At 27.7% G+C, this 21512-nt stretch overlaps 3 protein-coding genes across 6 annotated transcripts in view; 1 reads left to right on the top strand and 2 right to left on the bottom strand.

The window, feature by feature from the left end:
* Positions 1-173: 173 nt before the first annotated feature.
* LOC123272785 (dnaJ homolog shv) lies at positions 174-2348 on the bottom strand. Its single transcript, XM_044739780.1, has 5 exons — positions 2191-2348; positions 1645-2029; positions 1156-1424; positions 793-1079; positions 174-714 (listed from the first exon to the last, which is right to left on the bottom strand). The coding sequence occupies exons 1-5, from the start codon at positions 2259-2261 to the stop codon at positions 650-652; spliced, it is 1077 nt and encodes a 358-aa protein (XP_044595715.1). The 5' UTR covers positions 2262-2348; the 3' UTR covers positions 174-649.
* Positions 2349-3161: 813 nt separating this feature from the next.
* LOC123272834 (glutamate synthase [NADH]) lies at positions 3162-20233 on the top strand. 4 transcript variants are annotated; one of them, XM_044739832.1, is made up of 17 exons: positions 3162-3570; positions 8088-8216; positions 8304-8434; positions 9050-9176; positions 9364-9489; positions 9918-10061; positions 10152-10240; positions 10866-11070; positions 11134-11294; positions 12074-12179; positions 13230-13352; positions 13965-13967; positions 14595-14809; positions 14886-14985; positions 15079-19341; positions 19462-19618; positions 20058-20233. In XM_044739832.1, the coding sequence occupies exons 2-17, from the start codon at positions 8097-8099 to the stop codon at positions 20192-20194; spliced, it is 6207 nt and encodes a 2068-aa protein (XP_044595767.1). In that variant the 5' UTR covers positions 3162-3570; positions 8088-8096; the 3' UTR covers positions 20195-20233. The 4 variants fall into 4 exon arrangements, with proteins under 4 accessions (XP_044595767.1, XP_044595770.1, XP_044595768.1 ...); XM_044739833.1 differs by lacking the exon at positions 3162-3570 and adding an exon at positions 6961-7102; XM_044739835.1 differs by lacking the exon at positions 13965-13967.
* Positions 12466-21512, bottom strand: part of LOC123272835 (espin) — a 37786-nt gene continuing 28739 nt past the window's right edge. The window contains exon 13 of the mRNA XM_044739838.1: positions 12466-12492. The gene's annotated coding sequence lies outside the window, so the exon portion shown is untranslated. The remainder of the gene's footprint in view (positions 12493-21512) is intronic.

Genomic DNA, 21512 nt, shown 5'->3' with positions numbered 1-21512 from the left:
AAGTAATACTTATTTTAATTGACAACTCACAATTGTTATTTTCAGGAGTATCATAGACTTATGATAGATTAAAAATGTATTCCAAGTCTAGTTATCAAGGATTTTTTATTTGTTTTTATATAATAATAATATAGAATAATTTATTTTATTAAAAAAAAAACAAATCATATTTAATTTTATTCAATTGTTTATTAAAAATTAGTCACTCATTCATGATTTACGAATTTAGTTACTAAGTATATTTACAGTTTCCAAATTAATTTTTCAATGACCTTAATCATATTATTTATCATACTGCTTAACTTCTATTCCCGTATATTAATTACAAATTTCATACATAAAATAATCATTTAATTATCAATGATGCTATGAATAAAGTTTTACACCATTCATAATATTTATGATAAATAAATTAAGTTTAAATGTAATATATAATTATATTTAAATAATTTCAAGTTAAGAAATATTATCTAATTGTCAATTAATGGAGTTAATAAAACGGAGAATGGAATATAAACTCAATCTAATAATCCAAATTCATACTACGTGATCTTGGACATAATTAATGTTCTGATTTTTTACTTAATAATTTTTATTCTTGTTGGTTTAGTAAAAGTCATTTAATTAATTTCAGTCTAGTAATAAGAGTTTATAATCCACGTATACCATTATAAATTCTATTTACAGAGCTCTGTTGGAGAAGTTCTTTGATTGCTATAAATGAAAAATACAAAAATATGTCAATAATTATTCAGGATAAACAGTTATTAATTAATAAATAAACTATTTTACCTTCTTTCTCTTGGGCAGTAAAATCTTTTTCTGGGAATGCAACGTCAACAGTAATGTATAGTGTACCATAGAGATTATTATTCTCGTAATTAGGCATTCCTTCACCCTTTTTACGGATTTTAGCACCAGGTTTAGTTACTTTCTCTCGTAATATCGTTACTTTATGTCCATCTAAATGAGTTAAGTCTAATTTAAATCCTATCAATGCATCCTGCAATGATATTGTGATATTAGTGTAGAGATCATCGCCAATTCTCTCAAATATTCTATGAGGTTGCGTTCTTATTCTGCAAAAAAACAAATTTTATTTATTAATAATGATAACTTTTATTAGGAGTAATTATATATTGTAAATAAAATTACTTCAAGATTAAATCTCCAGCGTCACCGTCAGTATGTGGCTCACCCTCGGCAAAGAATTTAATTTCTTGACCATCAACCATACCAGGCTCAACTTCTACCTCCAGTAATCTTTCTTCATTTACTAATTTAACATTTGGACATTCAGAACACACTGTTTGTTGTGTCATTTGGAATCTACCACTTCCCAAGTTACGTGTCACTAATTCTTGCCTACAATTACATTTTCGAGTTCCTTTTGCTGGTTTTATAACTAATTTATTTCTTGTAATCTGTAATTTAAAATTTCGTTATTTTTTTTTCTTTCCAAAAATTAAAATCAAATCACACTATTTTTTCTTGTAAATAAAAAATTTCGTTATTTTTTTGTTTTTAAAAAATTTTCATCACAAAAATTAAACTCCTTACGATTTAAAATTTAATAAATAACCGTGAATTAAGATTAGTTTTAAAAAAAAAATACTAATAAATTAAATGGAGTAAAAAAATTACCTCAACAAAATTACCACTGTACAATTCTTCCAGTGTTACACTAAGATCCATCATAATATTATTACCTCGTGGTGCTTCACGTTCTTGTTGAGATTCACCACCAAAGTGAAATCCGAAATCTCCGAAAAAACTTGCGAAAGGATCATTATTGTTCATCATACCATCTTTTTTCAAGCACTCTTCACCACACCTGTCATACATTTCTCGTTTTTCAGGATCTGAGAGTACTTCATAGGCAGCACCCAGATCCTGAAACTTTTGAGATGCCTCAGGATCATCCTTGTTTTTGTCAGGATGTAATTGTTTTGCTAACATCCTATACGCTTTTTTAACGGCATTTGTATTAGCACTTTTTGAAACACCGAGAATACCATAAAAATCCCTCCTATTAATTAAAAAAAAATTATCATTAATAATATAAATAAAATTTGTCATTGAAGGTTAATCATTTGTAATTAAAAATATGACCCTTTAAACAGGCAGTTTAAAATTCAAATTAATTATTTTTAGATACTTTAATAAACTATTTATTTAAATAAAACTTACCCGGCTGCTATTACAGCTGTATAAAATATTAAATTTATCAATAATAATTGGAAAATACGAAATGCAGCCATTCTTTCGAAGTTTACAGACTTTTCACACTGACAACCAGACGACCGCTAGATCGTGGTTGACGTTCATTGGCCCAAATCATTACACATTGTATGATAAATTTTACACCACGATGTCATGTGTTTTGTAGATGACGTAAACACACTTTCATAGTTTGTAATTTCTGTCAAATTCTGACTTTCCAACTGTTGTTATTAATATTACATGTGATTTTTCAATTCGCTATATATTATATTGTCAAACTTCAAGTATTGTGTAAAATTACGGAATATCGGAATAAAACCGGAAATAACGTTGATTAAAATAAAGCTTTTTTTTTTTTTTTTTGTTATTTGAAGAAATAAATAATAAATTTAAAAATAGCAATAATCTTTTTAAGACTTTTGATTTTATAAGATCTTATTGTTGAATAATTTTGATAAATTAAAACATTTATTTGAGAATAAAACAAAATTAAATTTCTCCATCTAGCAATCGATAAGCAAAATTACATTTGCCTTGGGTTTCCGATTTTTTATGATTGAACCAAATATATCATTTGTAAGTAAGTGTTTTTTTTTTAATACTGATTCAAATGATTCATAAAATGTTCAATATAATTATTTATTTTAGAAAAAAAATCTAGTTTTTGGATTGCAAAAATTTTTGACGTACAAATTTGTCAAATTGGATTTGAACCGTAAGCTTTATTTCTATTTAATTTTTAGATTTACGAAAAAATTAAAGCAAATACTTATTTTAAATAAATAAAAATTATTTAACAATTTATTAACAACATGATTAATCGTTGATAAATAAACATTATTTAAAATTTACAACTTTGTCATGATAAATATTTAAAATGAATAACAATCGCTGAATGTGAACGCTCCATAAATTTAGTGGATCTTACACCGTCTCGTTTTCAGTCGGCAGTTTAGTGCGTCTTCGTTCACGTGTCAATGATTTGTTCCACTCATTATTAATTACAAATGTACATTAAATAAATAATTTAAACAATTATTTCTTAAAACCGTAAATAATTCATTTATTTATCATTTATTTTTGCTCTCAAAGTCAATATTTAGCACCAACCTGTGGTATTAAGTTTTATTATCTGGGTAATTCTTTGTTAAAGAAAAAAAAAAAAAAAAAAAAACGTGAATGAAGTAAGTACTTAACTTTTTATAGAACGAAAAAAAAACCGGTCGGTTTTGGTGCTTTTTTTTCTAAAAACTTCTGTCAATTAAAAAACCAGCAATAAGGTTTATATAAAGATTTATTCTTTTTTCGTGTAAAACTGTGCTGCAAAGAACTCTATACATCGAGGAGGTAATGATTTTTTTTAAATCTTTCATTTTCCATCATCGTCATGTAATAATAAATTGAACCACATTTAATCTGTTATCTTATGTAATTAAAATAATATAATAATTGACGTTATTTTTATCGTATAATTAAAGCAACTGTGTTTAGCATAACAACAATAATTTACCGGCGATCATTATCGAAATGCATTTCTATGTGTGTGGGGATTTTGTAATTAAAAATAATTTTTGGTTTTTATTTTTTCGTTTAATTTTTTTATACTTATAAATAAAAAAAAAAAAAAAAAAAAAAAAAAAAAAAAATGACAGCAGAAAAATAATAATTTACAAATATATGCATTTATCAATTTCTGATAAATATCTGCAATGTCATAAAAAATATATAGGATATATGATTTAGTGACTTTTGATCGATTAAACTATGCTATAAATATTAAAGTACTCATGTAATGTGTGTTCAAGATTTTTAGGACAAAAATATTTTTTTTTAAAACAGTTAAATATTTGGTTTGTTGATATTAATATTAATGTAATTTTTAGGTAGGTAACTATTGTTGACAGAGTAATTAACAAAAAAATATTTTGATATATTAATTATCGTTTATTGTATTTACAGAAATCCTTGTACTATACTTAAAATAGAAAACAAATAAAAAAATCTAAAGTAGCGTGATAATCGGTTAAATAAACGACAAGACGTTTTGTTGATGATGAAAAAACAGTTTTAGACATATGTACTTTACGTACATACTTGAATAAACTCTAGGTACACGCCCGGTGAGTGCCTGCATGCCAGTGTCTGGCAAGGGTATATACAGAACTATGTGCAACGTTGAAAATCAATAGGTTCAAGCTTCTGCTATTCAAGTCTATGTGATAATGATAAGGGATATATAATTTTGCTCATTTTATTATACATTGTATTACATTACATCACATTCAATTACATGCCATACGAGATAACATTAATATGATAATTTCAAATTCTGGAGCTAAAATGAGAGCAATGTCAATATCAATTATGATAATTCTAAAAAAATTAAATTTTTTTTTAATGTTTACATCAAAATAACTCGACTGAGTTTTTTGCTTTAAGTATATTATTATTCTTAATAAATAAATTGGTATTGCTATCGAATAGGTATGGATATTATATTATAAATGCAATAATATTGCGGTCAAGTTACAATAGTTATGCTAAAGTCGCAATTATCAACGTGGCAAGTTCTTTTTTTTTTCTTACATTTTTTGTTCCTCCTTTTTTTACCGATCACTTACTTGTTTTCTTTGCTTACATTCATAATACATGATACTTTATTATACGCGCTTGGTAGATTAGATCTCTTACTTTTAGTAATAATTTATGTTAATTACATTGTTACACTGTTTTTATTAGTTATCGTATAGATTATCATACTTTTTCTTTTTATTAACAAGTAGAGTATGTCACAACGTTATTTTTAGATTATACTTATCTAAATTGATAGAATTATTAATAATGAAGGTTATTTGACCACACTCTTATTAAGTTCAATATCTTGTATTATAATTATCAAACAAGTATGATTTTAAAACTTTATTCTAATTTGTTATAATTTAATTATATCAAATTTTTTATTATTGAAATTTAATATCAAAAAAATTTAATGTGTGTTAAGAAAGATAAACTGCCATCAAGTGTTTTAGTTTTTTATAAAATATTTATAGTTTTTGAAACTTTACGAAAAACTGATGATACCTTTAAAATAAACGAATTCAAGTATGTGGAAAAAATATAATATGTAATTGTTGCATACGCCGGCGGCTATAAATGTCGTGCAAAAATTTGAAATCTCCAAGCGGACTTTGACCTGGCGGCTCTTTAAACTTAATGAGCTTTACGTCTTATAAATATAATCACGCGCACATTTTATTATCTGTCTTACTCTCATTACTCACTAATATTAAATGTATGTATGTTTTTATATATATATATATGTATTGATTTGCCTGTATACTAAATATAATCAATTGATGATAAGTAGACAGGAAGATAAAAATTGCATCTATTGATTATTTGTAAAACCGGATGTTTTTATGATTATAGTTGTGTCGTGAATATAATTGATTTGATTTCATTGATGCGTCACTTTACTCTTAATATGATATAGTGAAAAAATATTCATATAACATCTATTATCCATCATTGATATAGGATATCTAAATATTTATGTTAATATATATATTTTTATAATTACGTATTAAATTTTTTTTTATAAACATATACAAGTTTATTAAAATTGACGTCAAGAGCTTGGTGTAGTATTGGTAGCTTAAAATACAACAAATCCGAAAAAAATCTATAAGAATAAAAAGATAAAATGATCTTGGCATCGATCCAAAAATTTCTTAAACGATATATTCCTGCTGATTTCAGCAGAAAACTTTTGCTTACAATAGATCAATAATGTAAGAAAATACGCCAAGAAAACGGGAACTCATAATACGCTGTCATGTTTGATCGAAGCTTTAGATTAAAAATTTATTTTTAATAAAAAATCACAATAAACTGATATTGGATAAAATTGATTAAAGTTTATTTTTAATTAAGGATTAAAGTATTTTATTTATATAAGTTACTAATGTTGTTTACGTATTTTTTATCATTGAAATATAAAAGTAATAAGAACAATAAGACCTTTGGTAAAAACAGCTCGGATGAAAACAACTTTGGTTCAAACAACTTCGGCCAAAACATCTCGGCAAAACGTTGTAAACAATTTTTTTTAAGTGTAGGGACTCGCTCCTGGACCCCTTTATTCAAATGCTTTTTTTTTTTTTTCAGGAGAAAAATAAGTACAGGTTGCAAGACAGTAGTACGAGAAAATAGTAACAAGTTGAAGATTGAAACAAAACTAAAATTTTAAAGCTTCAATTAATGATAAAAATATTTCTATCTACATTTTCATATAGCAATAATTATTAACTGAATACTTTTAAATAAATATGTAGATAGGATTTGAAAGATAAAAAAAAACTTTACATGCTCGTATGTAGTAAAAAAGAATTTTTGTTGATAAACAATGACTAAAAAAATGTCAAGTTCTAATTAAGTTTCAATTATATATTTTCCAGCGATAACTGTCCATTGAACATCTTGAAATAATGTTGGTGGTGGTAGTGTATATGTGCATATAATAAGCATTAAAAGTGTGTGTATATATGTGCACATGTTACGCAATTCTTTCTGTCGTATAGTTGCAAACTGGTTGGCATATGCGCACCCAATGCCAGTGCAAATATTATATAGTAGATATAGTGATATATTAAGGACCAGAGAGGGGGATCAAAAACTTGAATGTTAACTCGATGAGAATGAAAACTAAGGCTGCAGTTTAATTTTCAATGTTACATAAAATCCATCTATTCTATATTATTCATTAATTACTTATTATTTAAAATAATTTAAATCTATTTGTATGCTTATAGTAATTACAACAACTAATTGTTTTATTATCGAAAATTCGTTTACAGTAAACTAATGATAACGACTTGTTGTATGTACATTTAAGTTTATGAATATTTTTACTTATATACTTAGTATATAGTTAAAATGCAATTCATGTTTATTTATCTCTCCAAGTTATGAGATAATTAAGATTTTATAATTATTATTACTATTTTCTTTAAAGATTTTAAACAAATAATAAGTCGCTGTTGAGTGTTTATTTTATTATAATTTCATAAAATTATTGTTTAAATTTATTTTCATGTTAACTAGTGTACTTTTTACTGTTGATAATAGTGATGGGAATCATTTTTTTATTTATTTTGTTTTTTTTTTATTTTTTTATTTTTTGTATTGATTTCATCAACTCGTGCAATTCTTCCGATCTATAGAATTAATAAATAATGGATTTTTTAAAGGATATTACTTTTTTACTTTAATTTTTTTTTTTTTTTTTTTTTTTTTTTTACGGGAAGAGATAATGATAGATAACTTTATTTATTATCGGTAAATCAAGATCATTTTTTCGTAAGATATGGGAGAAAAATACGAATAAAATTTGTAAATTTTTTTATTAACTATAAAAATTTGAATTTGTAAACGCTTTTTAAAATACTTGGATGTTTTTAAAAAATTTTTTCAACATTACGTAAATTGATTAGAAATTTCCAAGGGGGTGAATAGCGTCTAGACGATAATACATTCTAAAAATTTATATTACGATAATAGTACCTTTGACACGCTCGTTAAATTCTATACTAGGCTATTAAAGTTAAAAATAATACAAATGTATTAGGGTGGATAATTTTTTTTTTTTAATTCTCACATTTTTTATATTATTTAAATAATTGATAAAATATTCTTAAATGTTTTTCTATTATTTCTTAATACATATTGTAAAATTTATTAAGACGCGATAAATTTTAGTAAAAATTGCAGAGATAATTTATTATAATTTATTATATAGATTTACAAGTTATAAAAATTTTTACAACTTGTTTGTGTTTTTTAAGTATTTTTTTTTTTTCTTTCAGGTTACGAATATGAGCTCTGGTGATTCTTGGTCTCTTCCGGTTAAGCAGGGTCTTTATGACCCAACCCTAGAAAAAGATGCATGTGGTGTTGGGTTCATTGCTGCTATCGATGGAAAACGCTCGCACAAGGTTTGATATTATTAATACCTAATATTTCAATTTTTCAAAGTTTTTAATTTCTCAAAAAATTATTTTTTTGTTGAAAATTTTTTTTAGATTGTACGGGATGCCGAAATTTTGTCAGCTCGTATGAATCATAGAGGTGCTTGTGCTTGTGACAATGATACTGGAGACGGTGCTGGAGTACTTTGTGCTATACCCCACGACTATTATGCCACTGAAATCCGGTTTGTTATCATTTTATTAAATCATCGTTTCCTTAATAATGTTAATTAATACAAATGATTTTAATCTGTGGTTTGGTTTTTTCATTTTACTGCCTAGAGATATCAAAGAAATTTTACATTTCCTGCAATAGTGAAGATAATTTTCCAATTTCTATTGAAATTCTTACAAAATACGCCATTTACGTCAAAAGATAAAATTTTTTTTTTTTTAATCACTGATAAAACATTTTTTTATATTTAATGGCAATAAAATTTTTGTTGTAATTTTAAAAAAATTTATGATATTTTATATAAATGTAAATAAAAACATATTGATTCATATCGTGGCTACAGTAAGATAAAATAAATTACGTAGAATTAAAATTAATATAGGACGTACATCTCAAATTGTGTAATAAATCTTATCTAAGTTTACTGTAATCCAAGATTGTTGATATCACTAGTAGTAATTTTAAATCAATAAATAATCCAGTAGGGGGTCTTGTAATAATATGTTTAGTTATCAGTTTACTAATTATTTTTTTCATTTGAACTTTAAAACATTTGATAAAAGAATAAAAATAAAATTGTTGTTTTTTTAATTTTATTAATAAAATAATAATTTTTTTCTTACAGTGAAAAACAAGGCATTGAATTGCCAGAATTTGGCCGTTATGCTACGGGCATTTTGTTCCTTGACAAAAATACCCATAAGCAGACAGAAGCGGCTTTCGAGAAGCTGGCAGGCGAATGTGACTTGAGAGTATGAACTATTTTTAACATAAATTATTATGACAACTGAATAGATAATCACTACTGCATTTAGTTAAAATAAAATTTTTTTTTTCTTATTGTTTTTTTGTTTTGATATTTGTTCTCTTGCCAAAATAATATTCCTTTAAAAATTTGATTAGAAAAAAATTAATATGAATTTATTTTTACAATTATAGGTACTTTGTTGGCGCGATGTGCCGACGGACAATTCTTGTATTGGGCAAGTTGCACGTAAATGTGAACCTTACATGCGTCAAGTTTTCGTAACTGGCGATCAGGAGTTTGATGTTCTCAACCGTCAGGTTTGTCATTTATTTATTTCTTCAAAATTTCATTTAAGTGTGTATAATAAATTACTTTTACGTATTAATGTAAAATTATACAATGATAAATCGTGTCTGCTAAAATTTATTATATATTCTAAATTTGTTACTCCGTTTATTTTTTTAATGGTATAAATATTTGACATTATATACATAAATTACTCTGTTATTAATTGGCGAGTCATTTTAATAAAATTCGAGTAATTTTGATAGCATCCAGTATTATAATAGATTTTTAAATATGTACAACTAAGGTCATATTATTGAGAAATATTACACGTGCCAATTTTTCTAAATATATTTAACTCATTTACGGAGTAGAATTTATCTTGACTGCCTAATTATTTTAAAAAAGTATAAAATAATTATTATAACTGAAATTCATTGATTTTCTGTTACACATATAGATATTTGTATTGCGAAAACGTTCGTCGCATGTAATAGCACAGCCAGGATTGAGATATTACATTTGTTCGTTGTCATTGAAAACTATTGTTTACAAGGGTCAATTTACTGCTGATCAACTATGGAATTACTTCACTGATCTTAGAGTATGCTTTATAAATTATTTTTTTTATTTACTTTAATTACAGTTATTATCATTGTTTTTATTTTTTTTTTTTATCTTTTTTTTACAATAGAATCCCAAATTTGAAACGTATCTTGCACTAGTTCATACAAGATTTTCAACGAATACTTTTCCTAGTTGGGAACGTGCTCAACCATTGCGGTAAGTCAAAAATGACAAAAATTTATTTTCTGCAAAATGAAATTAATCTTCAAGTCGGAAAAAATTAATATAATGATAAAAATAAAATTCTGAATTTTAATAGATATTATCTTCAAATCTTACTAATATGCTAAAATTATTATAATATCACCAAGACACAGAACATGGAAATAGAATTTAATAAAAAATTAAGTGTTTTTTAACGTACACCGTCTTAATATAAATTTATTGATGCTTTATGAATGTTATATTATGAAACTATTTACCTTTTGTCGTTTTCTTTTTCATCAATATGGAGAAAAAAAAAAAAAAGATCTTTATTAGTTTCCGAGATTACATAAAAAAGATTGTTGCATAAAACTTTCGGGAACTTGCCTTTATATTAAACAACAGCTGGTTCTTATAATCGTGTGAGGATAAATAAAAAATATATATTTTCTATAAAAAAAAAAATAAAGTTTCTTAATATTTTTTATTTGATGATAATGTTTATTAAATATAAAATAGAAACTCTAAGTAACTAAAATAACTTACTGAGATGAATTGAATTAGAGTACATAATTAAAACTAGTGAGTAAATAAATAAAAGATAAGAATAGTAAAATAAACATAAAATAAATTACAGGCTTCTTGCTCACAATGGTGAAATAAATACACTTCGTGGCAATGTTAATTTCATGAAAGCACGTGAAGGTGTAATGAAAAGTGATGTTTATGGCGATCAATTGAGAGATCTGTATCCAGTTGTTGAACCAAATCTGTCCGATTCTGGGGCAGCGGATTGTGTTTTGGAATTTTTAGTGATGGCTGGCCAACGGACCTTGCCTGAGGTAATTTTTTATTTGTCATTGACTTGCGAATACTTAAAAATGATTTTGATAAATTTTATTTAGGCTGTAATGACTATGGTACCTGAAGCGTGGCAGAATGACTTGACAATGGCAACCGAAAAACGAGAATTTTATCATTGGGCAGCTTGTGCGATGGAGCCTTGGGACGGTCCAGCATTGCTTACATTCACTGATGGGCGCTTCGTCGGAGCAATCCTGGACAGGTAAAACTTATAAGTAAATAAATTAACAACTACAACAACAACACTACGGCGTCAACTACAATATAAGGATTTTCGAAAGAATTGCCATAACAAAAGAAACTATATAAATGCAAAGTATCACGTGAAAATAATAACTTGATAATTTAGATATTTGTATATATATATATATTATTAATATTAAAAATACATGTCTTTAAAACATGTATTTGAAAAATAAGAAAATTACTACTGGTTACAGTATTATTCTAGGAGGCAATAGTAGCAGGAGCTAAGTCGTCTTTAAATTTACAAATTAAGCATTTTACAGAAATTTTAATGTTGTTATTAATTATTATTACTATTATTATTGTTATTAATAAATTATATATTTATTAATTTTGAATTAATTAACTAAAAAATATAGATTTTAGATACTGAGGGAGATTTAAATGATTTTAAAATATCGTTTTATTATCTTAATGATATTAATTAAAAAATTAAAAATATAAACTTTTTATAATATAAAATAATATAATTAAAATGGTCTCTCAGTATCTTGGTCTTTAAATAAGTACGCAGTATTAACGATTAATCCATCCGTGTCCAGAATAAAAAAAAAAAAAAAAAAAAAAAAAAAAGGACATATTAACAAGGTAATGGATAAATTTCGGTAGGTACTGTGTCTTTAACGAGAACCGGGACAAAGGCAAACGAACGAAACGACAATAATTCAGCCGATCATTAAATGAGCGATCCAAAGGGTGGTAATACAAAGACCTTTTTAAATTTTTGTTTGGCAGAAATGGCCTACGCCCATCGCGCTTCTACGTCACTAAGGATAACATGATGGTGATGGCGTCTGAAGTGGGCGTATATGACACTCCACCCAGCAATATTGTCCTGAAGGTAAACTGATGGAATTAACGTGTGACAACAATCCAATCCATGTGGGAGAATCATAACAGCTGACTCTTTGGCATTGTCTTCATTCTGGGGGTCGAATCTAAAACTAATTAAGAAAAAAAAAGTCAAATCAATAGTTTTACTATCAACATTTTTTCATTTCACATTATATTAGAGTCATTTCAGCTTTTGGGATTTTATATATATATTTTTTATATATAAAATGGATAGATATTTATATATGTATATATATATGTCAAATATATGTATATATATAAATAAATAAATAATAATAATAATAATAATAATAATAATAGTAATTATCAAGATTCTCAAGTGTGGCTCACGAGTTGCTGTTTGTCAATCAATCAAGATTCTGGAGATTTTCTTCTGTGGATTCCATGGAAAAAAATAGTTTTCGCAGTTCTACATTTTTTTTTTTATATTTATGTTATTATATTCATTATTTTTTTTTTTTTTTTTTTTTTAAATTACATTTATATTGAATATTATAGTAATCACCTTTCAAGTAAAAATAATGCACGCATTTACAAAATACGTAATTCATTACTTAATTATTTTTTAAATGCAATAATGCACAATTTTTTTTTTAACTAAAGGTGATTATTGAGTAGGATTTAAAAATTTTTTTTTGTCACATAAAGTCTTACCAAGAATTTCAATGTGAATGAAGAATTTTTAATTAACAAGAATTATGTACTGGCGTTCTGACTTTACATTTTTTAAAATGAAAAAAAAAAGTAATGATAAATGTAAAAACAGAACGTTACTCTTAACTCATTATTTGAACAATTGTAATTTTTTTAGTATCTATTTTTAATGAGCTAGGAAGTCATCATATATTTATTATTATTATTATTATTATTATTTATTTATTTTTTTATTCACATTCACGTATGGTGTATAATTTATCATTTAGGGACTGGGTTTGTATAGAGCAGTAGGACCGTCATCCAGTGCTGTCATATTAATTGTTGGACATATCGGATTAATGGACTCTGAAAATCATTGAATATTGTATTTTATTTTCAGAGCCGCTTGAAGCCTGGCAGAATGTTGTTGGTTGACACTGAAACTAAGCAGATCATACAAGATGTTGAACTGAAACTCAAGATTGCAAGAAGTAGGCCACACTCCAGATGGCTCGAGGAGCAGGTATCATAATTTTTAACGATTATTATCTATGGTAACAAATGAAATAATATAGATAAATATTTATCGATTGATACACAAGCTTTACCGAACTATTGATCGTTTGCTTGTACATTATTTTTTTTTTTATTACTCTTGTAAATCTTAAGACATCATTATTATTGATTAAAACGTTCATGCTTGTTACTCGTATTGTTAGAATGACAGCTGTATCGACATTTAACAACATAATACAATGTATATACTTACATTATTCATTATTCATTTTAATTATTAAATATTCTTGTCATTGATTTCAGTTTACATCTGTGTTGTTTAAATGGATTTAAAAAAACTTTTTTTTTTTTTTTTACGTATTTATGGATTTTAAATTGATTTGTCAATTTATCTCATCTTTTCAATTCTTTTAAATATTTTTATTATATTATTGAAATAAGCTGTCAAATTTGTAAATGAGAAGATGAGATAGTATTCATTTAAATCATTAATATATTAATTATAATCAAACATTTACCTGCGGTATTTATCATTTTGCAATCAGGCCATAATAATTTTAATTAATTTATTTTTTCTTCCAATTTCCCTGTGTGCTGACGACATTGGTGTTCTAATCAGATGGTGAGTCAATGAAAAAAAAAAAAAAAAAAAAAAAAAACCTTTATGTTGTTGTAGTTGCAAAAATTGAGTGTGGATTTCTTTTTTACTATTATTTTATTTTAAATTTGATTTATTATAAATATACTTATTATTTTATCGTTTGTTTTTAGGAGATTTTAATTTTTGAAATTTTTGATACAGAATTTTATTTTTTTCTCTGTACAAGGTAGATTTTTTTTATGCACGAAGCACGTTTTATTATTTTATATGAATAAACAATGTTTAAATTTAAAGCACTGGAAACTGGAACAATCATTTTCCAAGACTTTTTTTATTCATACTTTGGTAATCATTTTTAGAGCATGCCAATTGATTTTGTTTTTGTTTTTTTTTTTATAGTTCGCTTATAGTTGAAATATTTCATTGAAAATTTCATTAAGCTTTTGATTCAATGTTAAAGTTCCATATACATACATATGTATATTTTTTTTTTTTTTAATTAATAATTAATCGTTATATTATTTTCATCAGAACTATCATTAACACGTCCACGCATATACACAATTTAATAACGCAACAAATTAATCAACTAAAAATTTACTTGCAGAAAGTCAATTATAAGCTAAAGAATAATTTGTTTTTAACTAGATAACAATGAGCCACCTTCGTGCTGCTCACCGCGCTGCTCATGGAACAAATGGCTTCTATCAAAATGATAGTGGTGCAGAAGATTTTAAAAGACATGGCTTGACTTACGATTTACGTGGAGTAGATCGTACATGGGGTGGTGATAAACGTTTGCAATTATATGCTTACACTATTGAAACTCTGAATTTACTGCTTCTGCCTATGTTGAAAACAAAGTACGTAAAACTAGAGATAAAATATGATTATTTTTGTTTCTTTAATACTAATTGTATTTGTTAATTTTATAAATAGAAAAGAAGCACTTGGATCAATGGGAAATGATGCTCCGTTAGCGTGCTTGTCAGAATTTCAACCTCTTATTTATGAATACTTTAAGCAGCTGTTTGCTCAGGTAAATAATATTTACATCTTCAGAGTTATTTATTTAATAAACTTAATTATTTTACTTTAACAAATAGTCACGAGATATTATTTTTAATTGTAGGTAACAAACCCTCCAATTGATCCGTTCCGTGAAAAGATAGTTATGTCATTATTATGTCCAATTGGTCCTGAGAGTAATATACTACAACCAAATGAATTACAAGTTCATCGTTTATTTTTACCGCATCCAATACTATCACTCAGCGATTTAGAAGTAATTAAGCACACTAATTACCGAGGATGGAAAACGATTGTTATAGACATAACGTATCCTAAAGAAGAGGGTGAATCAGGATTTTTAAAGACACTTAATCGTGTTGATAATGAGGCTAATAAAGCAGCTAAAGATGGTTATCAATTGATAGTACTGTCTGATCGACAAGGTGGACCTGACAGAATACCCGTAAGTATGTTACTTGCATTGGGTTCTGTACATCACTTTTTAATTGAAGCAAGACAACGAATGAAAGTCGGTCTCATTATTGAAACCGCTGAGGCACGTGAGGTACATCATATGTGCGTATTATTAGGTTACGGTGCAGATGCAATTTGTCCATACTTGGTATTTGAAACAGCTAGTTTTTTACGTGATGACGGAGTATTGGATGAAAGTTTGACCGATGAAATATTATACAGAAATTATTCAGAAGCTATGGAACGTGGTATTGCCAAAGTTATGGCTAAGATGGGTATATCGACATTGCAATCATACAAAAGCGCACAAATATTTGAAGCCGTAGGACTTGCCGATGAGGTTATTGATAAATGTTTCCGTGGTACCCATTCACGTATTGGTGGTTCGACTTTTGAAATTTTAGCTAAAGATGCAGTTGAACGTCATTCACTGACTTACATTGAAAAGGCTGTTGATATGTTGGTCTTACGTAATCCAGGTGTATATCACTGGCGTTCTGGTGGTGAAAAACACATTAATGATCCGGTTAGTATCAGTAATTTGCAAGAATCTGTGGTATCAAAAAATCAAAATGCCTATGAAAATTATCGAAAATCAACAATGGAGTCAGTACAATATTGTACGCTTCGTGGACAATTAGAATTACGTAAATCGGATAATCCAGTGCCAATTGATCAAGTTGAACCGGCTCAGGAAATTGTAAAACGTTTTGTAACTGGTGCCATGAGTTTTGGTAGTATATCCATCGAAGCGCACTCAACTCTTGCAGTTGCAATGAATCGTATCGGAGGTAAATCAAATACCGGTGAGGGAGGTGAAAATTCTGATCGTTATTTGAATCAAGATCCCGAATTCAGCAAACGTTCGGCGATAAAACAAATTGCTAGTGGACGATTCGGTGTTACATCTAGTTATTTGGCAAATGCTGATGATTTACAAATAAAAATGGCTCAAGGTGCTAAACCTGGTGAGGGCGGTGAATTACCTGGTTACAAAGTAACAGCAGACATTGCCGCAACTCGACATTCTGTACCAGGAGTTGGTTTAATATCACCACCGCCTCACCATGACATTTATTCAATAGAAGATCTTGCCGAATTGATTTATGATTTAAAGTGTGCTAATCCAAATGCACGTATAAGTGTTAAGCTGGTATCTGAAGTTGGAGTCGGAGTTGTTGCATCAGGTGTTGCTAAAGGTAAAGCCGAGCATGTTGTTATTTCTGGACACGATGGTGGTACTGGTGCCAGTAGTTGGACAGGTATTAAAGCAGCTGGTTTACCCTGGGAATTGGGTGTTGCTGAAACCCATCAAATTTTAACATTAAATAATTTACGATCACGTTTAATTGTCCAAGCTGACGGACAATTGAGAACTGGTTTTGATGTTATTGTAGCAGCATTACTTGGTGCCGATGAATTTGGTTTTAGTACAGCTCCATTAATTGCTATGGGTTGTACAATGATGAGAAAATGCCATTTAAATACATGTCCAGTTGGTATCGCAACTCAAGATCCTATTTTACGGCGTAAATTTGAAGGCAAACCTGAGCATGTTATTAACTTTTTTTTTATGCTAGCTGAAGAAATACGATCACATATGGCTAGCCTTGGTATCCGTAAATTCCAGGATTTAATTGGCCGTACCGATTTACTTAAAGTACGTGATGATATTAAAGTTGAAAAAGCTAAATTACTTGATCTGTCGAAAATTCTTCGCAATGCACTTGAATTACGTCCTGGTGTAAATATTAAAGGTGGAACAGTAAAACAAGATTTTCAATTAGAAAATCGTCCAGATAATAAATTAATTGAAGCAGCAAAACTTATTATCGAGGGGAAGGGAAAGGGAGAACAAAATCGAGTTAATCTTAAGATGACAATAAACAATGAAACTCGGGCATTTGGATCGACATTAAGTTACTTTATATCAAAAAATTACGGTGAAAAGGGATTACCGGAACACAGTATAAATATCCAACTTCAAGGATCAGCTGGACAAAGTTTCTGCGCATTTTTAACAAAAGGTGTTGACGTAACACTGGAAGGTGATGCCAATGACTATGTCGGCAAGGGACTCTGTGGTGGTGAAATAGTTATTTATCCACCAAAAGAATCCGAGTTTAACTCAGAAGCAAATGTTATTGTTGGTAATGTTTGTTTGTACGGTGCGACATCAGGAAAAGCGTATTTCCGTGGTATTGCTGCTGAAAGATTCAGTGTACGTAACAGTGGAGCAACTGTAGTTGTCGAGGGTGTAGGCGATCATGGTTGTGAATATATGACTGGTGGTTGTGCTGTTATACTTGGTTTAACAGGACGTAACTTTGCTGCTGGTATGTCCGGTGGTATTGCCTATGTACTTGATGTTGATGGATCATTTAAAAGCAAGTGTAATCCTGAAATGGTTGAATTATTACCGCTAAATAATAAAGAAGATATTGTTTATGTTAAACAATTACTTGAAGAATTTATCGAAAAGACAGGTTCGTTAATTGCTAAAGATTTACTACTTACTTGGCCAGAACCGACAACAAGATTTGTTAAAGTATTCCCCTATGAGTATCAACGGGCATTGAAACAGTTGGCTGAGGATAATAAAACTAATCAGAAAAATGTTGTTATTAATGGTAATTCTAAAAATCAGCCAGAGATAAAAGATATTGAAGACTCTATTGAAGATGGTGATTTGGCTCAACGTAAATTGGATAAAATAAAAGGTTTTATGAAGTACAAAAGACATACAGCCAATTACAGGCCTGCTGAAAAAAGAGTTGAAGATTGGGATGAAATTTATAATTTCCAGGGTGTAAGAAAAGGATTGCGAGTTCAAGCGGCTCGTTGTATGGAATGTGGAGTACCATTTTGTCAAAGTAGTCATGGTTGTCCACTTGGTAATATTATTCCAAAATGGAATGATCTTATATTCCACTCGGAATGGCAAGAAGCCCTTAAACAATTACTTCAAACAAACAATTTTCCAGAATTTACTGGACGTGTTTGTCCCGCTCCTTGTGAGGGTGCTTGTGTACTTGGTATTTCTGAGCCACCGGTTACAATTAAAAATATTGAATGCGCGATAATTGATCATGCTTTTGAGCAAGGCTGGATAACTCCTCACCCACCGGCTGTAAGATCTGAGAAAACAATAGCTATTGTTGGTTCAGGACCCGCTGGACTTGCTGCAGCTCATCAACTTAACAAAGCCGGTCATTTGGTTACGGTTTATGAGAGAAATGACAGAATCGGTGGACTGTTACAATACGGTATACCGACAATGAAATTGTCCAAGAAGGTTGTGCAGAGACGTGTTGCATTACTTGCTGCAGAGGGTATTGTTTTTAAGACTGGAGTTGATGTTGGTAAAGATATTTCACCGCAAGAATTGAAAGATAATTATGACGCTGTATTGTTGTGCACTGGGGCTACATGGCCGCGTGATTTACCAATACCAGGACGTCATCTTGAAGGTATACATTTTGCTGTGAGTTTCTTGGAACACTGGCAAAAAAAACAGATGGGTAATAGCGCACCTCTTAATATGAAACTCGTAGCTAAAGATAAGGATGTTATTATTATTGGAGGTGGTGATACTGGTTGTGACTGTATTGCTACGTCACTCAGACAGGGGGCTAAAAGCATAACAACTTTTGAAATTTTACCTGAACCGCCTGTTAAGCGTGCCAATGACAATCCTTGGCCACAATTTCCACGAGTCTTTAAAGTTGATTATGGTCATGAAGAAGTATCGCTTAAATTTGGACGGGATCCAAGACAGTTCAGTACTCTCAGCAAAGAATTTTTAGACGACGGTAATGGCAATGTTGCGGGCATTAAAACAGTTATGGTAGAATGGACTAAAGATGATGCTGGTCGGTGGAAAATGATTGAAATTGAAGGCTCTGAAAAGGTATTGTATAACTATTTTAAGTTAAATAATGTCTAGTTAAATAAATAATGCAGTTTATGTATTCCGAAATTTTATAACTTGATATTTTGCTATTTATTATACTCTTTGATTTGATTATAGACATACAAGTGTGATCTTGTTTTATTGGCAATGGGATTCTTAGGACCAGAAAAATACATTGCAGAAAACTTGAATACTAAATTGGACGGACGTGGCAATTATGAAACGCCAGTAGGAAAATATAAAACAAATTTACCTGGAGTTTATGCAGCAGGAGGTATGTGAAAACAAAATTAATAATTTTTTATTCTTATTATAAAATTATAAAATAAATATTTTACATTAGAATAATATACGATGATTTTATGTGTTACATTGAAGACGATTGCTAATAACGTCTCGTAGCCTAATGAGTAGTGTACTCAAATATTTTAGCTTTGACAGTCGAGGCGCTGGGTTCGATCCCTGCGCTGGGACTTATTCACTCTCTAATAGAAATTTTAATAACTTATCTTCTCAACCTATTTTCTACTGCTTTAATTAAATGTATACAATCAATGATTAAAAACATCGGATCCATTTCATGATAATGATATGATTCCAAACACGACTAATAAATGAGATTGATATACATTTTTTTTTTTTTTTTATATTTTAACTGATTGAAAATTTATAATTCTATTTTGTAATATTTGATGAAATAATAAAATTTTCAGATTGTCGAAGAGGCCAATCACTTGTCGTGTGGGCTATTAGCGAAGGTCGCCAAGCAGCGCGTGAAATTGACCAGGACTTGACTCATTTTACATCATTGCCTGGCCCCGGTGGAGTAATAGTAAGTGTTTTAGCTTGAACATCAACGAAAAAAGAGATCTTCCCATTTGGATAAAAATATTAAAATTAAAATTAAATTATTTAATATTAATTTTTTATAAATAAATAACTGTTGCGTTATTTAATTATTTATTAAATAATTTCTATTGGTTAAAAGTTAATTAAACTAGCGAAAATAAAATGGAAATGTTTTAAATAAAAACAGATAATAATACCTTACAATAAATAATTTATTAACATTATCTAAAATAATAAACGATATTTGGCTGTGTAATCAAGAAAACAAATCAGGTCAAACTGAATTTAATTAGATTTTTGAATTTGAATAAATCAAAAACTATGCATGTTAACGTTTATAATTATTATTAATTACAATAATTATAGAAAATTATTTTTAATTATTAATAAAAATTGTTTAATTATTTTAATGTTGATTACTATCTAATGATAATCATATCAACACTTAATGCCTTATAGGGCTATTGCTTTTTGTCAATTATAATCAATACAAATAACAAAAATAAAATCAATATTAATAAATAATAAATAATGCCTTTATGGTGAATAATAAATAATATAGTTTACTGCAAATATTTTTTTTTACTACTGTTTAACTTTTATTCCATTAAAAACTTTAAAAACCGGAATAAAATGTTTTCATGATTAACAAAACTTTATTATTAAATGAAAATTATACAAAAAATACAAAAAAAAAAAATAATTATCGTACTTAGAGTAGAGTGAGATTCATTTATAAATATATATATATTTGTATACGCATATTGAACACATTGATAATGTTTAGTGCGTACGAAGTAAAAGATATTGATTATAAATATTAATTACATTATTATTGCAATTAATTATAAGTAGTCTTATAATGCTATCAATAAATTCCAAGTTTCTAAATATTATTTAGACAACTTTACAAATAATTGATTGATGAATTTATATACTATGTTTCAGCATTCATTTTTAAATAGTTAAAAATTTTTTTTTTTTTAATTATTACCAATGTATTAATTGAGTAAATTTTTTTTGTATGAATCAATTTCTCTTATATTTTATAATGCATAGTTTTATTGATGTGCATTAAGAGAATTTTTTAAAATTCATTATTGTCCTTTATTTTATTGCTTTTCATAGATTTAAATGAATTGTATTACGATTAACTTAAATGTTTAAATATTAAAACGAGAATATTAATACTATAATTGAAAACGAAAAAAAAAAAAAAAAAAAAAAAAAAAAAAAAAAATATGATAATACAATCGCTTATTTATTAATTAATTTAATTGAAATCATAAAAAGAAGTTATTAATAATGCAATGTAATAT

Source organism: Cotesia glomerata, linkage group LG10 (assembly GCF_020080835.1).
Source record: "Cotesia glomerata isolate CgM1 linkage group LG10, MPM_Cglom_v2.3, whole genome shotgun sequence".
Taxonomy (NCBI): domain Eukaryota; kingdom Metazoa; phylum Arthropoda; class Insecta; order Hymenoptera; family Braconidae; genus Cotesia; species Cotesia glomerata.
Note: the sequence above shows the minus strand (reverse complement) of the source record. Positions and strands in the feature narration are given on the sequence as shown.